The sequence below is a fragment of the Erythranthe guttata genome, chromosome 4, assembly GCF_056151865.1.
Source record: "Erythranthe guttata isolate IM_541 chromosome 4, IM_541, whole genome shotgun sequence".
NCBI classification, from domain to species: domain Eukaryota; kingdom Viridiplantae; phylum Streptophyta; class Magnoliopsida; order Lamiales; family Phrymaceae; genus Erythranthe; species Erythranthe guttata.
The window spans coordinates 10200851-10217850 of record NC_142536.1 but is presented as its reverse complement, the minus strand read 5'-3'; the positions used below and the strand labels follow the sequence as shown (position 1 = coordinate 10217850).

Here is a 17000-nt window from a genome sequence, read left to right as displayed (position 1 = left end):
GCAAAATACATATATAAACAATTATATTAAACCATTATTTCAGCTTCGGAGATTCTATGGGAAATTGGAAACGTCTCAGTATTTCCATTTTTTTCTTGTTCCAATACGCTGCATGAATCTCTTCCATCCCAGTAGTGTATTTCGCCATAATTTCCATCTCTACACGCTCTTGTTCTATACGTTTATGCCCTTCGTCAATTTGTTTACACTCTTCAACTATTTGTTTGCGCTCTTCGTCGACACGTATTGCATCTTCTTGTATTGTTATGCACCTTTCGCGTTGATCATATCTTTCACCTTCTATATAGAAAAACAATTTCTCTCCCCGATCCTCCTTCAGATAATGCCCAAAAAATCACAGTTCTTGAAAATCTACAAACACTTTCGACAGTCGGAGAATTCAAATGTAGCGAAGAGGTAATTAAACGAATCCCAAATGTGAAGAAGTTGGGAATTGTTTGTCCGACAGTTGGATCTCATTGTTTAAGCAATCTCGGCTTTCTCCATAAACTTGAATCACTTAGTCTAGCATTTGATGGTACAATTGGTCGTGGTAACATGGTGTTCCCAAGTTCAGTTAAGAAATTGTGCTTAAGTAAATGCAAGATTCCTTGGGAAGATATGTCCATTGTTGGTTCGTTGCCCAATCTTCAAGTTCTCAAGTTGCGGTCGAATGCTGCTGTAGGCCAAAAGTGGATTTCAAATGAAGAGGAATTCGTTCGACTGAAGTTCCTTTTGATTGAGCTGCGTGAGTTGGAGATATGGGAAGCAGACAGTACGCATTTCCCATGTCTTGAGGAACTACATCTTCGGACCTTGAACCTGAAAGAAATCCCGTCGGATTTTTCGGAAATATTACCGCTTCAAGTGATCGACTTAAACCTCTGCAGCAGTTCCCTTCTGACATCAGCAAAGGAAATGTCGGAGGAGAGAGAGAACCTAGGATACGACGCTCTTCAAATTCGATATTCTTCATTTGGAGTGCTAACAATTTTGGTGAAGAGAGGTATTAACCTTTCTGTTCGTGACGGCCGCATCAGAGATCCTTATGTTGTTATCAAGATGGGCGAAAAGGTTTTGTTTTCGTTCTATATAACTGTCGTATCTGGCGATATTGGGGTTTTTTGTGTATTATTTAACCTCTCTAGTTTTCTAAAAAGAATCGCAATTTACTTACGATGCAGAGGCGGAAGACTCGTGCTGTCATAAGGAATGTTAATCCTGACTGGGATAAGGATTTCACAATTGTTGTTTCAGATCCTTGTCAACCAATCTCTCTGGTGAGCCGAGCCTCTTTCATTATAAAATTCGATAACAGCTTCTACACATGTTACTTAGATTGCTAATTTTCCTCTATTTTATTTTTTTCTTGATCAAATCAGAATCTTAGAAACCATTATATATATATATATATATATATATATATATATATATATATATATATATATATATATATATATATATATATATATATATATATATGCTACGGGGCAAATTCGTAGCAAATGCATAGCTAAAGCATTTTTACTACGAATTTGATACATTTTACTATGGTTAATGGTCGTAGTAAAAAGTCATTTTTCTACTAGTGATCTATGCCTAATTCGATGTGTATGTATGGTTTGTAGACGGTGTACGACCAGTACAAGTTCAACTTGGATGACAAAATGGGAGATGCAGATTTTGATATTAGACCGTTGGTAGAAGTTGCGAAGATGAATCCAAATGGCCTTCCAAATGGTACGGTAAGCACAATAATATTGCCTTCGATCTCCAATTGCCTTGCTGAAGAGAGTTCCCTTGTTTGGAAAGACAACAGAGTAATGCAGGACATGCGCCTGAGGCTGAAAAATATCGATTGTGGGGAAGTCGAACTTCAACTCGAGTGGTCTGATTGTTTTAGTTATTACAAGCGTTCTTAAAATACATTATATTTGATCGCATACTATGTAACAGTTTTTACTTCATTATAAATAGGGTTAAATACAAAAACACCCATGTACTATGAATTTTGTATCATATACTCCATGTATTATACATAAATACAAAACAAAAAAACCAAAAAAATAATAATAATATTGATGTGGTTAACAGTAATATTACTATAACAACAGTAATATTACCGTCAACCACATTAATATTATTGCGTTTACAGTATTATTACAATAATAGACAGTGATATCATTACGTTGCTCCGTTAATAACTCAAATAAAACAAAAAACCCAAAAAATTATAATATTGATGTGGTCGCCAGTAATATTATTGTGTTTACAGTTATTTTATTGTCAACGACAGTAATATAATTACGTTGACTTGTCAACAAATCAAACAAAATTAAAAAAAAAATAATAATAATAATATTGTCATTTGACTCTAATTGTAACAAAATAAAAAAAAAATTAATATTGTCATTCACTCTAATTGTACTGTCAACAGCAGTACAATTACATAAATGTATTGTCAGCGGCAGTACAATTACGTTAATGTACAGTCAGTGACAGTATAATTACGTTAATTTACTATCAGTGACAGTATAATTACCGTTAAAGACAGCAGCACAATTACAGTCAACGTTTAGCGGTGGGCGTAAAAAAAAACACTAGAAAAAAGTCAACGCCGGAAACCGGCGGCAAAAGAATACTTTTTGAAGAAAAAATAATTGGATTTTTGTGGTCCAAATTAATTAAATTGGGGTTACAATTAAGAATTGGGTGTAAAGGGTTGCGGGTAATTTTGGGATTTTTTGCACAAACCACCACTGTGTAATCTTGAATAGCTGAAAAATCCCTCGTGTTAAAAATATTAGCAAAAAATCCAATATGAAAAATAGTCAAAGCCCCTATGAGCTTGATGTGTTATACACTCGCGCTTTGTGCGACTGGCCATCTGATTTTGGAACTAGAAAGACCTACTAAATACCCTTCAAATCAATTTTTTTGAATTTTATAAATTTATCCCGTATTTTTCATAATGAAGTTTTCAAATTTTCAATTCAATCCCTAATAATTTCAGAAAAGCCCTCTCTCCAAATTGCATAGGACTAAATTGCAATTTTCATAATTTCTCAAGACCTCATCTTCTTTCTCCGTCTCCTTCTTCAGACTGTTCCTCGCCACGAAACAATATCAAGCAGTTCATCTTCTTAAACAACCCGTTTGCAAAAGAAGAAAAACCAACAAAAGTTGCACTTCACGATGGAACCTTGTGTGTATGAGAGAGAGAGAGAGAGAGAGAGAGAGAGAGAGAGAGAGAGAGAAGGAGAGTCTTAAACAACCCGTTTGCAAAAGAAGAAAAACCAACAAAAGTTGCACTTCACGATCAGGGGCGGATTTAGGGGGTGGCCAAGTATGCCATGGACCACCCCAAAAAATAAAAAGAAGTTTGCCCTTTTGGTAAAGATCTCTAATTTGTTAGATGAGGTCATGTGTTCGACTCCATTTTGGTACAAAAATTTGTTTATTTTTTTTGTCTCAATTTCTTTTCAGCCCCTCTCCCATAAACACATTATATTATATATATATTACTATTTAGTCCACCCAAAATTCAAAATATACAAAAAAAGTCCTAACTTTTTTATTTTTTTTAGCCCCTCCCCCAAAAACACATTATATTATATCTATATTATAATTTAGTCCATCCAAAATTCCAATGTTTATTTTTTTGTCTCAATTTCTTTTGAGCTCCTCTTCCATAAACACATTATATTATATATATGGGGTTATTAGCAATACACCCCTCTTATTGATAAAAACTAGTGATATGTCCATACCATAATTCTTCCTTTGTGAAAACCCCCTAGAATATTTAATTCCCATCTTACCCCTCTAGTAGCATCTCACGTTTATTTTTTATATTTATATATTATTTTCAAAATCCCTATCAATGAGGCACCTAATCCCAGTAATTAGGCTTAATTATATACTTTCCCTAATTAAATTGTTCCTACTATAATTTATCTCAATTATTCCTTTTTTTCTCTCTTTCCATAACAACAATTTAATTCCTAAAAATCTGCTTCCAAATTCTTAAAAAATTGCTACCAAATCAAAAAAAAAAAAAAAAATCGGATTTTAATTTTTTTATTTTTTGATTTTTATATTATTTTTGAACTTTATTTAGTCATTTTTTATTTATTTTTATTTTTAATATTTTTTAATAAAAATATTATTTTAATTTTTTTTGTAAAATTTTTTTAAACAAAAAATTTAAATTTTTTTCTCAACATGTTTGCAACGTTGAATATGACTATGGTTGAATATGACTATATGTGACTATAAACTGTAGTCATATTCTTCATTTATATTGTCTTTTTTTACATTTTGAACTTACGAATTCCGATTATATGGCATAGTCATGTTAACCAAATCATATAAAACAACGAAGATTCCCTATTATTTACGAAAACAATTCAATCAACATCCACACAAAAAATCACAATTTGAAATCTTGTTATTAGAAGTCAACTTGAAAACGAGAAGATAGAACATATTCAACAATAGTCATATTCGAATAGGACTACACTCATATTCGAAAAATACATAAATATGACTATAGTCATATTTGAATATAACTATAGTCATGTTACTACTGATGTTCAGATCTAGAAAAAAAATCGAAAAACATAAATAAAGATAGAAAAATAACAAGAGAGAGGGATGGGAGTCGACGAGGTCTCCATACACAAAATCACCCTGGCATATCTACACCCCAAACGACCGTCCATACTTCAACACAATTATCAAGGTTGACGACATGATGTGCAGCACTACAAAAAAACATGAGAATGTGACTACTATGTGAATAATTCTGCTGAATGAATCTGCACTATTCTATAAATGCACCTTAAAATAAAATTACGCGAATTCAATCGAGCCACAACAAACACATTGAAACTTACACTAACATATCAAGTAACGCAAAAAAAAAATACAATTCGAATAACTAAATACATAAATACGAGTATAGTCATATTCGAATATGACTATAGTCATGTTGCTGCAATTGCATTCTCATGCTCAAACTGCATCTTAAAAAAAAAAAATTGACTGATGAACAACAATTGGAATATTAAAATCAAACACAAATGACCACAACAAATTTTAAATGGAAAATCTCTAAAAGTGAAGACTAAAAAATGAAAAACAATCTCACCAAATTGTGATACTTTCACAATTTATATCCAGAGCTAGGGGGCACCAAATTCAATCTCCTCCGTACAGTATATAAAACTATATACTCCAAATACTCTATCCAAATTTCGGCCACATCCTACGGTTCAATTGCACGAAAAACGCGTCCAATCTAGCTGCCCTGAATTATTAAGTAACAAAAACAGCAGCGAGTTTTAATATTTGATCTATATTTAGAGAAGTCTGATTCCAATCTCCACCGGTCATAAGCTATATTGATGTGTTACGAGTCCTGTATAAAAATATCAAACCAATCCGACGGTTAGATCTTCCGATCTGGCCTCTGTACGAAAACTGTTGCATCTCAAAAACTTGATTTTTCTCCTATTTTTTCCTCCGCTCTTCAGAAGGAGAATCGAAACCCGGCGTCGGCGCCGTGTGCGGCTGAGTGGTCTCCGTTGGCGAGTGATGGAGGATTATGGGTCTGAAGAAAAAAAAAAAAAAAAAAAAAAGAGAAAGAGAGAAGTTGCGTGAGTGAGAAAGAGAGAGAATGAAAGAGAGATATATGGAGAGAATTAATGTAATCCTACAATCACGTGAGACGGTTATAGAAAATAAATATTGCAATTATTTTAAAAACTACTGCTAAGGGTAGTTTCGTCTTATCACAATTGTTGAGGGGGGTTTCACTAATTAAGATTGGACTTTGGGTGTGGGCAAAAGTCTTAAAAGTCAAATGGGTTTAACGCATAATATTTATGGTTTGAGGGGGGTTTTGCATATTTCCCCATGGGGTTATTAGCAATACACCCCTCTTATTGATAAAAACTAGTGATATGTCCATACCATAATTCTTCCTTTGTGAAAACCCCCTAGAATATTTAATTCCCATCTTACCCCTCTAGTAGCATCTCACGTTTATTTTTTATATTTATATATTATTTTCAAAATCCCTATCAATGAGGCACCTAATCCCAGTAATTAGGCTTAATTATATACTTTCCCTAATTAAATTGTTCCTACTATAATTTATCTCAATTATTCCTTTTTTTCTCTCTTTCCATAACAACAATTTAATTCCTAAAAATCTGCTTCCAAATTCTTAAAAAATTGCTACCAAATCAAAAAAAAAAAAAAAAATCGGATTTTAATTTTTTTATTTTTTGATTTTTATATTATTTTTGAACTTTATTTAGTCATTTTTTATTTATTTTTATTTTTAATATTTTTTAATAAAAATATTATTTTAATTTTTTTTGTAAAATTTTTTTAAACAAAAAATTTAAATTTTTTTCTCAACATGTTTGCAACGTTGAATATGACTATGGTTGAATATGACTATATGTGACTATAAACTGTAGTCATATTCTTCATTTATATTGTCTTTTTTTACATTTTGAACTTACGAATTCCGATTATATGGCATAGTCATGTTAACCAAATCATATAAAACAACGAAGATTCCCTATTATTTACGAAAACAATTCAATCAACATCCACACAAAAAATCACAATTTGAAATCTTGTTATTAGAAGTCAACTTGAAAACGAGAAGATAGAACATATTCAACAATAGTCATATTCGAATAGGACTACACTCATATTCGAAAAATACATAAATATGACTATAGTCATATTTGAATATAACTATAGTCATGTTACTACTGATGTTCAGATCTAGAAAAAAAATCGAAAAACATAAATAAAGATAGAAAAATAACAAGAGAGAGGGATGGGAGTCGACGAGGTCTCCATACACAAAATCACCCTGGCATATCTACACCCCAAACGACCGTCCATACTTCAACACAATTATCAAGGTTGACGACATGATGTGCAGCACTACAAAAAAACATGAGAATGTGACTACTATGTGAATAATTCTGCTGAATGAATCTGCACTATTCTATAAATGCACCTTAAAATAAAATTACGCGAATTCAATCGAGCCACAACAAACACATTGAAACTTACACTAACATATCAAGTAACGCAAAAAAAAAATACAATTCGAATAACTAAATACATAAATACGAGTATAGTCATATTCGAATATGACTATAGTCATGTTGCTGCAATTGCATTCTCATGCTCAAACTGCATCTTAAAAAAAAAAAATTGACTGATGAACAACAATTGGAATATTAAAATCAAACACAAATGACCACAACAAATTTTAAATGGAAAATCTCTAAAAGTGAAGACTAAAAAATGAAAAACAATCTCACCAAATTGTGATACTTTCACAATTTATATCCAGAGCTAGGGGGCACCAAATTCAATCTCCTCCGTACAGTATATAAAACTATATACTCCAAATACTCTATCCAAATTTCGGCCACATCCTACGGTTCAATTGCACGAAAAACGCGTCCAATCTAGCTGCCCTGAATTATTAAGTAACAAAAACAGCAGCGAGTTTTAATATTTGATCTATATTTAGAGAAGTCTGATTCCAATCTCCACCGGTCATAAGCTATATTGATGTGTTACGAGTCCTGTATAAAAATATCAAACCAATCCGACGGTTAGATCTTCCGATCTGGCCTCTGTACGAAAACTGTTGCATCTCAAAAACTTGATTTTTCTCCTATTTTTTCCTCCGCTCTTCAGAAGGAGAATCGAAACCCGGCGTCGGCGCCGTGTGCGGCTGAGTGGTCTCCGTTGGCGAGTGATGGAGGATTATGGGTCTGAAGAAAAAAAAAAAAAAAAAAAAAAGAGAAAGAGAGAAGTTGCGTGAGTGAGAAAGAGAGAGAATGAAAGAGAGATATATGGAGAGAATTAATGTAATCCTACAATCACGTGAGACGGTTATAGAAAATAAATATTGCAATTATTTTAAAAACTACTGCTAAGGGTAGTTTCGTCTTATCACAATTGTTGAGGGGGGTTTCACTAATTAAGATTGGACTTTGGGTGTGGGCAAAAGTCTTAAAAGTCAAATGGGTTTAACGCATAATATTTATGGTTTGAGGGGGGTTTTGCATATTTCCCCTATACATATATATATATATATATATATATATATATATATATATATATATATATATATATATATATATATATATATATTACTATTTAGTCCACCCAAAATTCAAAATATACAAAAAAAGTCCTAAATATTTTCTTCTCCTAATTTATCCAAAAAAAAAAGGTTCAATATTTCTTCCTTTCTTCTAATTTATCCAACAAAAAAAAGTTCAAATTTTTTTTCCGGGGGCGCTGCCCCCGAACCCCCAAAAATTTATCCCACTGTACAGTAAAATCCTGCACTCGCCACAGCCGGCATACCCTGAATTTTCATCCTGGATCCGCCACTGTTCACGATGGAACCTTGTGTGTATGAGAGAGAGAGAGAGAGTGAGAGAGAGAGGCCCGATCTGCCATCCATTCATCCGGCTCGGATGATGCCGCCTCCATACCCACCGCCGACGAAGAGATGAGATGAATAGGGTGGCGATCCAGAAATCTTGATTCAAAAGAAATCTGGAAGAACCCATCAAACATAAAACATAATTTTTTTTTTGGGTGGGAAGGCAGGTGGCGCGCCCGTGGTGGTGAGGTGGTGGTGATGCGAATGGAAGAATTTTGGGTTGGGGGAGGAGATGATGGCCGTGGCTTTTCTTATTTTTCTTCCTTGGGTAATATACAGCCACCCCTTGAGGTATGGTCAAATTACGAAAACCCCCCTCTTGTTTGGCTAATTACAACCACCCCTCAACTCTTCAAATTTAGTGAAATCTTCGAGATCATATGGAATATTATCACTTTTGTACCCATATTCAAACTCTACATTTTGAAGCAAGATGATCATAATATGTGTTTTTTGACTTGTATATATCAGATTGTTGTGCATCATAAACTGTATTTTTATACAAAACGAGTACAAACTAGAGCACATTCCACGAAATCTAGATGATTATGTTGAATAATTAACATCATAAAGGTGGAGGTGTAAGAAAAAAAACATAATTGAGGAGAGTAGATGTAATTATCCAAACAAGAGGGTTTTTTTTTGTAAATTAACCACACCTTAGGGGGATGTTTGTAATTTACCCTTCTTTCTTTTTTTCTTTTTGGATTTTTTGTAATTAAATTCATTTTGCATTTTTATTTATTTATAATTGAAACATAAATTATTATAATATGAGGGTTAATTTAGTCATTTCTTATAAATCAACTGCTAATTTCAAAATAAGGGGCAGTGTGCTTTATCTTATATATAAAAGAAAGAAACGCTAGGGCAACCCTAAGAAACCCTAATGTCATATTTGTAATTTGTTTTTTCAATTTTTATCAAATTTTTATTTTCTTAGTATTATTTTAAATATTATTTTCGAATTGTATCATATTTGTATCCCCTAAATATTATTTTAAATATTATTTTTTATTTTTATCAGATTTTGTCTCCTAAATATTATTTTTTATGTTTATCAAATTTTTATCTTCTAAATATTATTATAAATACTATTTTTTATTTTATCAAATTTATATCTCCAAAATATAATTTTAAATATAATTTTCAACTTTAAGCAGATTTTTATCTCCTAACTATTATCTTCGAATTTTATCAAATTTATATCTCCTAAATAATATCTTAAATATTTGTTTCGAGTTTTATCATGTTTTTATTAGTTTTTTATCTCCTAAATATTATTTTCGATTTTTATCAGATTTTTTGTCTCCTAAATATTATTTTGGTTTTTATCAAATTTTACTATCCTAAATATTATTTTAAATAATATTTTTGATTTTAATCATATTTTATCTCCTAAATATTATTCTAATTATTGTTTTCGTATTTTATCAACTTTAATCTCATTAACATTATTTTAAATATTATTTTCGATTTTATCACATTTTTATCTCCTAACTATTATTTTAAATTTTATTTTTGATTTTTATCAGATTTTTATCTCCTAAATATATTTTTTTTATCGAATTTTTATCTTCTAATTATTATTTTAAATCATGTTTTTATTAGTTTTTTATCTCCTAAATATTATTTTCGATTTTTATCAGATTTTTGTCTCCTAAATATTATTTTCGATTTGTATCATATTTTTATCTCCTAAATATTATTTTAAATAACATTTTTGATTGTAATCATATTTTATCTCCTAAATATTATTCTAATTATTATTTTCGTATTTTATCAACTTTTATCTCATTAACATTATTTGAAATATTATTTTCGATTTTTATCAATTTTTTATCTCCTAACTATTAATTTAAATTTTATTTTCGATTTTTATCAGATTTTTATCTCCTAAATATTATTTTTTTTATTTTTTATCAAATTTTTATCTCCTAATTATTATTTTAAATATTATTATCGATTTTCATCAAATTTTTATCTCCTAATATTATTTATAATAATCTGATTTTCGGTTTTTACAGAAAAGGGTAAATAAATCTGATTTTCATCTCTAGCGAATTTTGTGACATCGTTTTACAGAATGTCTGCAACATTTGAATTTTTTTTCTTACCGACCTAAGGCTTCTTATTTTGGTAACCCGACTTTAGATTTTTTTTCTTATTTTCTTCTTCATCATCCTATTCACTGTGTGGTAATTAGTTTACATCTTTTTCCATCATGGCTTATAAGTAATTTCATTTTGTTAAATTATGTGGTTCATTAATTTATACCAAAGATTTCAAATTTTATGTATAACAATTATTTCATTTTATATGTTATTGGACATGTTATTGAAAATGATGATTTGAGAGAATTAACCAAAAATGGGCGAAGCCACAAGCTATTGGAAGTCGACCTTCAAGACTTATTGTTTGTATACGATATTTAATTTATTGTTTATATTTATTTTTGTTTCTTAATTTTCCAATTGTTAATTCCAGTCGCAAAACAGGACTAAAACGAGGCAGTGGAGAAGGGCTTAGTTCCGATGCAAGATGTATAGATGGCCTTTTACGATAGTATGTTGTCGATAGTTTAGTTTTGATTATGTTAACTAAGTTATTAAATCTAATATACTTTTAAGCTCAACATGAAAGAGATATATAGTTGATGATTTTTTTCCAGGTTCAAATTTTCAATCTACTGGTATTAGCTGATTCAATTCATTTGGAAAATTATTCAACAGTAAATTTATTTGCTTTTTTTTTTGTGTGTGTAGTATATTTATTAATGTTCCACTGATGAATTATTAATGAATAATTATAATAGAATTTTGATCATACGATACATTAAACGTTTGTTTATATTCTTACAACATCAAAACAATGCAATTTGTTGTCCCGTGCATCGCACGGGTACAATTACTAGTAAAAAATAATATAGGGAGTCTATGCTAATATTTTTAACATGAGGGCTTTTTTTCAGTGATTCCAGATTACACAGGGGTTCTATGCAATTAGCTCCAATTTCACATGGTAATGGTAGAAGTGTAGTTGCCGGATAAAATTTAACCGGCCATTTCGTCGCATTTTATAGTACAGGAAAGTAAATACGACATTGGTAATAGTACAAGGGTGCAAGTTGTAATGTTAAAGTTTATTTATGACCTTTAAGCTTTTTTTTTTTTGATCTAAATGCCCACTTTGAAGCTGAACAGCTTGGACTATGCTATACTGTTCGTCTGAAATTTATGTATCGAAAAAGATAAGGAAGCCATAGATGGCTGCTTACGGAGCTCTAGTTTCTCTCAGCCATATTCTTGACCAGATCCTCCACCCACCTCCTCCTTATCACTTCATTTTCGTTAGAGAACAGATCGAGTCTCTTCAAATTAGGGTTCTTTCATTGCTCGATTTTCTGGAAAATAATTATTCCAGCAAACTCAGCAGCAAAGAGATGGAAGATTTGGAATCGCGAATAGTAGACGCGTCTTACGCAGCAGAGGATGTAATCGAATCCAATTTGAGGAACCAAATATGTGCTAAATCCACTGAGGAGAATTTGGTGTCGGTGGTGATGGAAGAAAATAGAGAAATACATATGATGATACAAAAGTTCCTCTCCATCGAGAAGGATTTGGTGGACAAAAATGAAGGCATGGATAACCAGTCTACTAGGAAAGCTTCTTCATCACCGGTGCCTCTTCGGATTGGCAAGAACACCATGGTGGGATTCGAGGACCACTTGATTCAAATAATGGGCGCTCTCTCTACCGACGAATCGGACCGTCGGATTATCCCTATTGTTGGGATGGGTGGCATAGGTAAGACTAACCTTGCCACTAATGTTTTTAACAATCCTTTTATCATTGAAAAGTTCGATATTCGTGCTTGGTTTGTTGTATCCCAAGAATGTACTGGCAAAGAGATTCTTCTAGGCCTTTTGCATCAGATTATTAATACTACTAATCGAAATGAACTTGAGATGAACGATGACGATGAACTGGGAGAAAAGTTGCACAAAACTTTGTTTGGGAGAAAATATTTCATAGTAATGGATGACATGTGGGATATCACGGCTTGGGAGATTGTGAAAAGGTTCCTTCCCGATAATAATAATGGAAGTCGAATCTTGGTAACCACTAGGCTGTTGAAGTTGGCTGTGGATCTTGGATCTTGTACCCCTTATGAATTGAATTTACTAGACGAAGCACAGAGTTGGGATCTACTTCGTGAAAAGGTATTTCCAGAAGGACGTTGCCCTGTTGAATTGGAGGAAATTGGAAGAAATATTGCAAGAAAATGCAGAGGGCTTCCTTTGGCCCTTGTTGTCATTGGTGGGCTTCTTGCAAAGTCCAAAACAGAAGATTGGAAGTACGTCGAAGAAGATGTAACTTCGGCAGTGAACAATGAAGATGACGAGTTATGCATGAAGGTAATATCGTTGAGTTATAGTCACTTGCCTATATATCTCAAGCCTTGTTTCCTTTACTTGGCCGTGTTTCCACAAGATTTTGATATCAAAATGTCGAGGCTCGTCAGGTTGTGGGTTGCAGAAGGATTTGTTAGACAACGTTGGCCTAAAAGCTTAGAAGAAATTGGAGAGGAGTATTTGAATGATCTTATAGATAGGAATCTTATTTTGGTTAGTAAGAGAGGTATTAGTGGAGAAGTGAAGACCTGCCACATTCATGATCTTTTAAGCGATCTATGCAGGAGAGAAGCTCAGAAAGATAATTTTCTAGTCCTCTCAAAGCTGGATAACAACAAAGCTTCGTTAGATATGCAGAGAATACGCCGCCTCAGCATTAATAATGGCCAATGGAAAGATGCGACACTAACGGCATCTATTCGGTCTTTCTTAACCTTCTTTTCTATGAATTTGTCTACTTATAGTGCTCGTCGGTCTCCGTTACTACGGGTATTGGATGTGGTTGACAGATATCCCAAAGATGAGATTCTACAGCTAATTAACTCAAGATATGTCTCTTGCACGGGTTTGATCTCTATGTCGTCGTCTTCTATATTATCCCGACTTTGGTGCCTACAAACCTTAGTTGTTAGTGGAGATTTGACTCTACCTATTGTGATATGGCAGATGCCCCAACTTCGACATGTTCAGGCCCGGAGAATTTCTCTACCTGATCCTCCTTCACGTGGCGAAAAAATCACAGTTCTTGAAAATCTACAAACACTTTCAATAGTCAAAGATTTCAAATGTACTAAAGAGGTAACTAAACGAATCCCGAATCTGAAGAAGTTGGGAATTGTTTGTCCGACAATTGGATCTTATAGTTTAAGCAATCTCGGCTTTCTCCATAAACTTGAATCACTTAGTCTAGCATTTGTTGGTACGCGTGATCGTGGTCCTCGTGGAAACATGGTCTTTCCAAGTTCACTTAAAAAATTGGTCTTAAGTGAATGCAAGATTCCATGGGAAGATATGTCCATTGTTGGTTCCTTACCGAATCTTGAAGTTCTCAAACTGCGGTCGAATGCTGCTGTAGGGCAAAAGTGGATTTCAAATGAAGGGGAATTCACTCGACTAAAGTACTTGTTGATTCATGAGTGTGAGTTGGAGATTTGGGAATCAGACAATACACATTTCCCATGTCTTGAGCAAATACATCTCGGAACCGTGAGCCTGAAGCAGATCCCTTCAGATTTTGCAGAAATATTACCACTTCAAGTGATTGACTTGTACCGCTGCAAAAATTCCCTATTGGCATCGGTAAAGGAAGTATCGGAGGAAAGAGAGAACCTAGGATATGACGCTCTTCAAATTCAAAGTTCTGTGTTTGCACTGCTCGGAATTTCTGTGCAGAGAGGTATCAATCTTGCTCTTGGCAATGACCGCAGCAGAGATCCTTATGCTGTTGTCAGGATGTCCAAACAGGTTTTGTGTTCTTACTTGTTGTATTGTTTATTTATCTCTTGTTCGTTTTCTTATGGGTTTTTCTAAACAGAATTGCAATTTACTATAAATCATTGCGATGCAGATTTTGAAGACTCGTGTTGTTAGAGAGACTGTTAATCCCGAATGGCATGAGGATTTGACGGTTGCTGTTTTAGATCCTAGTCAACCAGTTTCTGTGGTGAGCCTCTTTCATTAGCGATAAAATTAAAACAAATTATTAGGTTGTGCTATTGATCCTTCTGGTTCTAGACTAGATACAAGTTTTAAAAAAAGAAAATTCGGTTTGATATATCAAGAACAAATTTGAGCTTTCTAAAATCAGATATTTTTGTTTTTCAATTGTTTTGAATTTGAATATTAACTAATGCAGTTTTAGTGATCTCAAGATTTGAATCTTCTGCCTCTTTCTTAATGAAAATTCGGTTCGGTATTTGGTAATTTTTATTTTTGAATTCCGATATTCGGTATGGTATACGGTATTGGTGTCCACCGTCTGGTATACCGTACCGTACCGAATACCTAAATATTTAATATATATTTATTTTTTTCTTTTATTTTAAATCCTTTCAGGTTATAAAAATATTCTAAAATACTTGTAGATTAATAATGTTTTCCATTATTTACAAATTAGCCTCTATTGATAATCACTTTATGTTTTTAGGGCCGGTAATTGAGATATGAATGTCAAATTCAAGAATTATTTCGTTTTTATTGTTATTTTACCTTTTCTAAAATAAGAAAATATATTTCGGTTTTACCGGTACCGAACCGAATAATTCAGTAAAAAACCATACGGAACTGAAATATATTTTCTTATTAGAAACCGCAATACCTATATGTTGATTCTATGTGTACGAATGGTTGTAGAGAGTGTACGACAGAGACATGTTCAGTGTGGATGAGAAGATAGGAGACGCAGAGTTTGATATTAGACCATTTGTACAAGCGTTGAAGATGCATCCAAATGCCCTACCAAACGGTACAATAACCACAAGAATATTGCCTTCAAGCTCGAATTGCCTGTCTGAAGAGAGTTTCATTTTCTGGAAGGATGGCAATCTAATGCAGGATATGTGCCTCGGATTGAGAAATATCGAATCCGGCCAAGTTAAACTTCAGCTCCGGTGGATTGATATTCCTGGCTACGAAGAGTTTTAGACAACATCTTGTTGTCGCTTCTCGTTTCTTCGTATCGTGGATTTTTTTTAATAGTTTTATTTTTTCTTTCTTTTGTTTGGTTTTTCGTATTTAAAGTTCTCTGGGAATGAAAACTTCACGTTTATGTCCGACAAAATTTTGACTTGTGCAATCCATTTTTGACTTCCGAAAAAAATAGGAATTTTTACGAAAGGGCTAATTCCAATACGTTTACACCCCTAAATTATATACATATAAATTGTACTCACCTTGCCATTTGACAACTACATCCTTGAAATATGGCTTTTGTCAACCACTCCCTCAAATATTTAAAATTTTGGCATCTATGTGTATATATTAATCCCTAGAAGAATATCTGATATGAAGTTGGAGTTGGCCAGAATCGACATTTTTCGATCCGAGGCACATGTCCTGCATTATGATGCGGTGTTCCCAGAAAAAAACGGAATTCTGTTCGGCTAAGCAATTGGAGTCTGTAGGTGTAACTTCAACCAAATTTTTTGATACCTTCAAGGAGAGGATCAGTGGCTTCCATTAAGCTGCATTTGCAAATTCAAAGTAAATGTTTTTTTTTATTGTAGTGCAAATTAACAAGAATTGAAGAAACAAAACACTCAAAAGTCAACAAACACTAAGATAGAGAGAGAGAGAGAGGCCATGGCTGCAAGATACTATGAATTTTAGACTGAACCACCAATGACTTTTCACCTCAAGCGCCTCCTACCAAAACCACGTCGCCTCCAACCACCCAAGTTTCTGCACTTGCAATGAAAAAAATTACATAAACAAATCTGCCAATAAAAAATTGAACGAAATTATGATAAAAAAAAATCTCGACGAGAGTTTAAAACTGATATAAAAAGGCATTTTAGGTACTTCAAATTGGCGAGTGGGTCATGTCAAATTAATATAAAAAAGGAGGGGGTATCCATTACGGTGTAATTCTCTTGGTGGTTAGTTTCAAATATTTTCCATATGAGGGGGTCTCCTAAAATAATCCAAATATAGTGGGGGTAAATTAGACAATTCAATAGTACTCTATTTTATATTATTTAATAATAAATTTTTACTCGAAGGGTACATTTGTAAATGACTCATTAATTAATTGTAACACCATCCATGTTAGTTTTCTAGGGTTCAGATCTAATCTTTCAAAATTAACGGTGAGTGGAACATATCTCATATGAGTTTAGAACACGGAGATTGACAAACCCCAAATTATATAGTACAAATGATCTTGAAAGGAAACAAGTTACTCTATGTTAATTAACATTAGAGAATTAATCGTTCATTCATGTTCGGAAAATATTCTCCTTCAATCTGGGCCATCAATGGAAAATATAGTGTATCATAACAAAAATATATACCATAATATTCTGTTTTTATAATTTTATTTTATTTTAATAAAACAATAATAAGGGTGTGCCGATAATTGCA

The 17000-nt window shown here is 32.7% G+C and overlaps 2 protein-coding genes across 2 annotated transcripts; both read left to right on the top strand.

Moving 5' to 3' along the window:
• Positions 1–315: 315 nt before the first annotated feature.
• Positions 316–2034, top strand: LOC148771112 (protein C2-DOMAIN ABA-RELATED 4-like). Its single transcript, XM_088816834.1, has 3 exons — positions 316–1074; positions 1185–1280; positions 1629–2034. Exons 1-3 carry the CDS (start codon positions 559–561, stop codon positions 1920–1922), a joined length of 906 nt encoding a protein of 301 aa, XP_088672960.1. The 5' UTR covers positions 316–558; the 3' UTR covers positions 1923–2034.
• A 9405-nt stretch (positions 2035–11439) lies between these two features.
• Positions 11440–15636, top strand: LOC105972810 (putative late blight resistance protein homolog R1A-3). The gene is made up of 3 exons (XM_012997789.2): positions 11440–14384; positions 14488–14583; positions 15273–15636. Exons 1-3 carry the CDS (start codon positions 11769–11771, stop codon positions 15561–15563), a joined length of 3003 nt encoding a protein of 1000 aa, XP_012853243.2. The 5' UTR covers positions 11440–11768; the 3' UTR covers positions 15564–15636.
• The last annotated feature ends 1364 nt before the right edge of the window (positions 15637–17000 follow it).

Coding starts and splice junctions, on each gene's coding strand:
- LOC148771112 (XM_088816834.1), top strand. CDS start 559: ATGGTGTTCCCAAGTTCAGTTAAGAAATTGTGCTTAAGTAAATGCAAG. Junction 1,075..1,184: donor TTATCAAGATGGGCGAAAAG/GTTTTGTTTTCG, acceptor CTTACGATGCAG/AGGCGGAAGACTCGTGCTGT. Junction 1,281..1,628: donor CTTGTCAACCAATCTCTCTG/GTGAGCCGAGCC, acceptor TATGGTTTGTAG/ACGGTGTACGACCAGTACAA.
- LOC105972810 (XM_012997789.2), top strand. CDS start 11,769: ATGGCTGCTTACGGAGCTCTAGTTTCTCTCAGCCATATTCTTGACCAG. Junction 14,385..14,487: donor TTGTCAGGATGTCCAAACAG/GTTTTGTGTTCT, acceptor ATTGCGATGCAG/ATTTTGAAGACTCGTGTTGT. Junction 14,584..15,272: donor CTAGTCAACCAGTTTCTGTG/GTGAGCCTCTTT, acceptor GAATGGTTGTAG/AGAGTGTACGACAGAGACAT.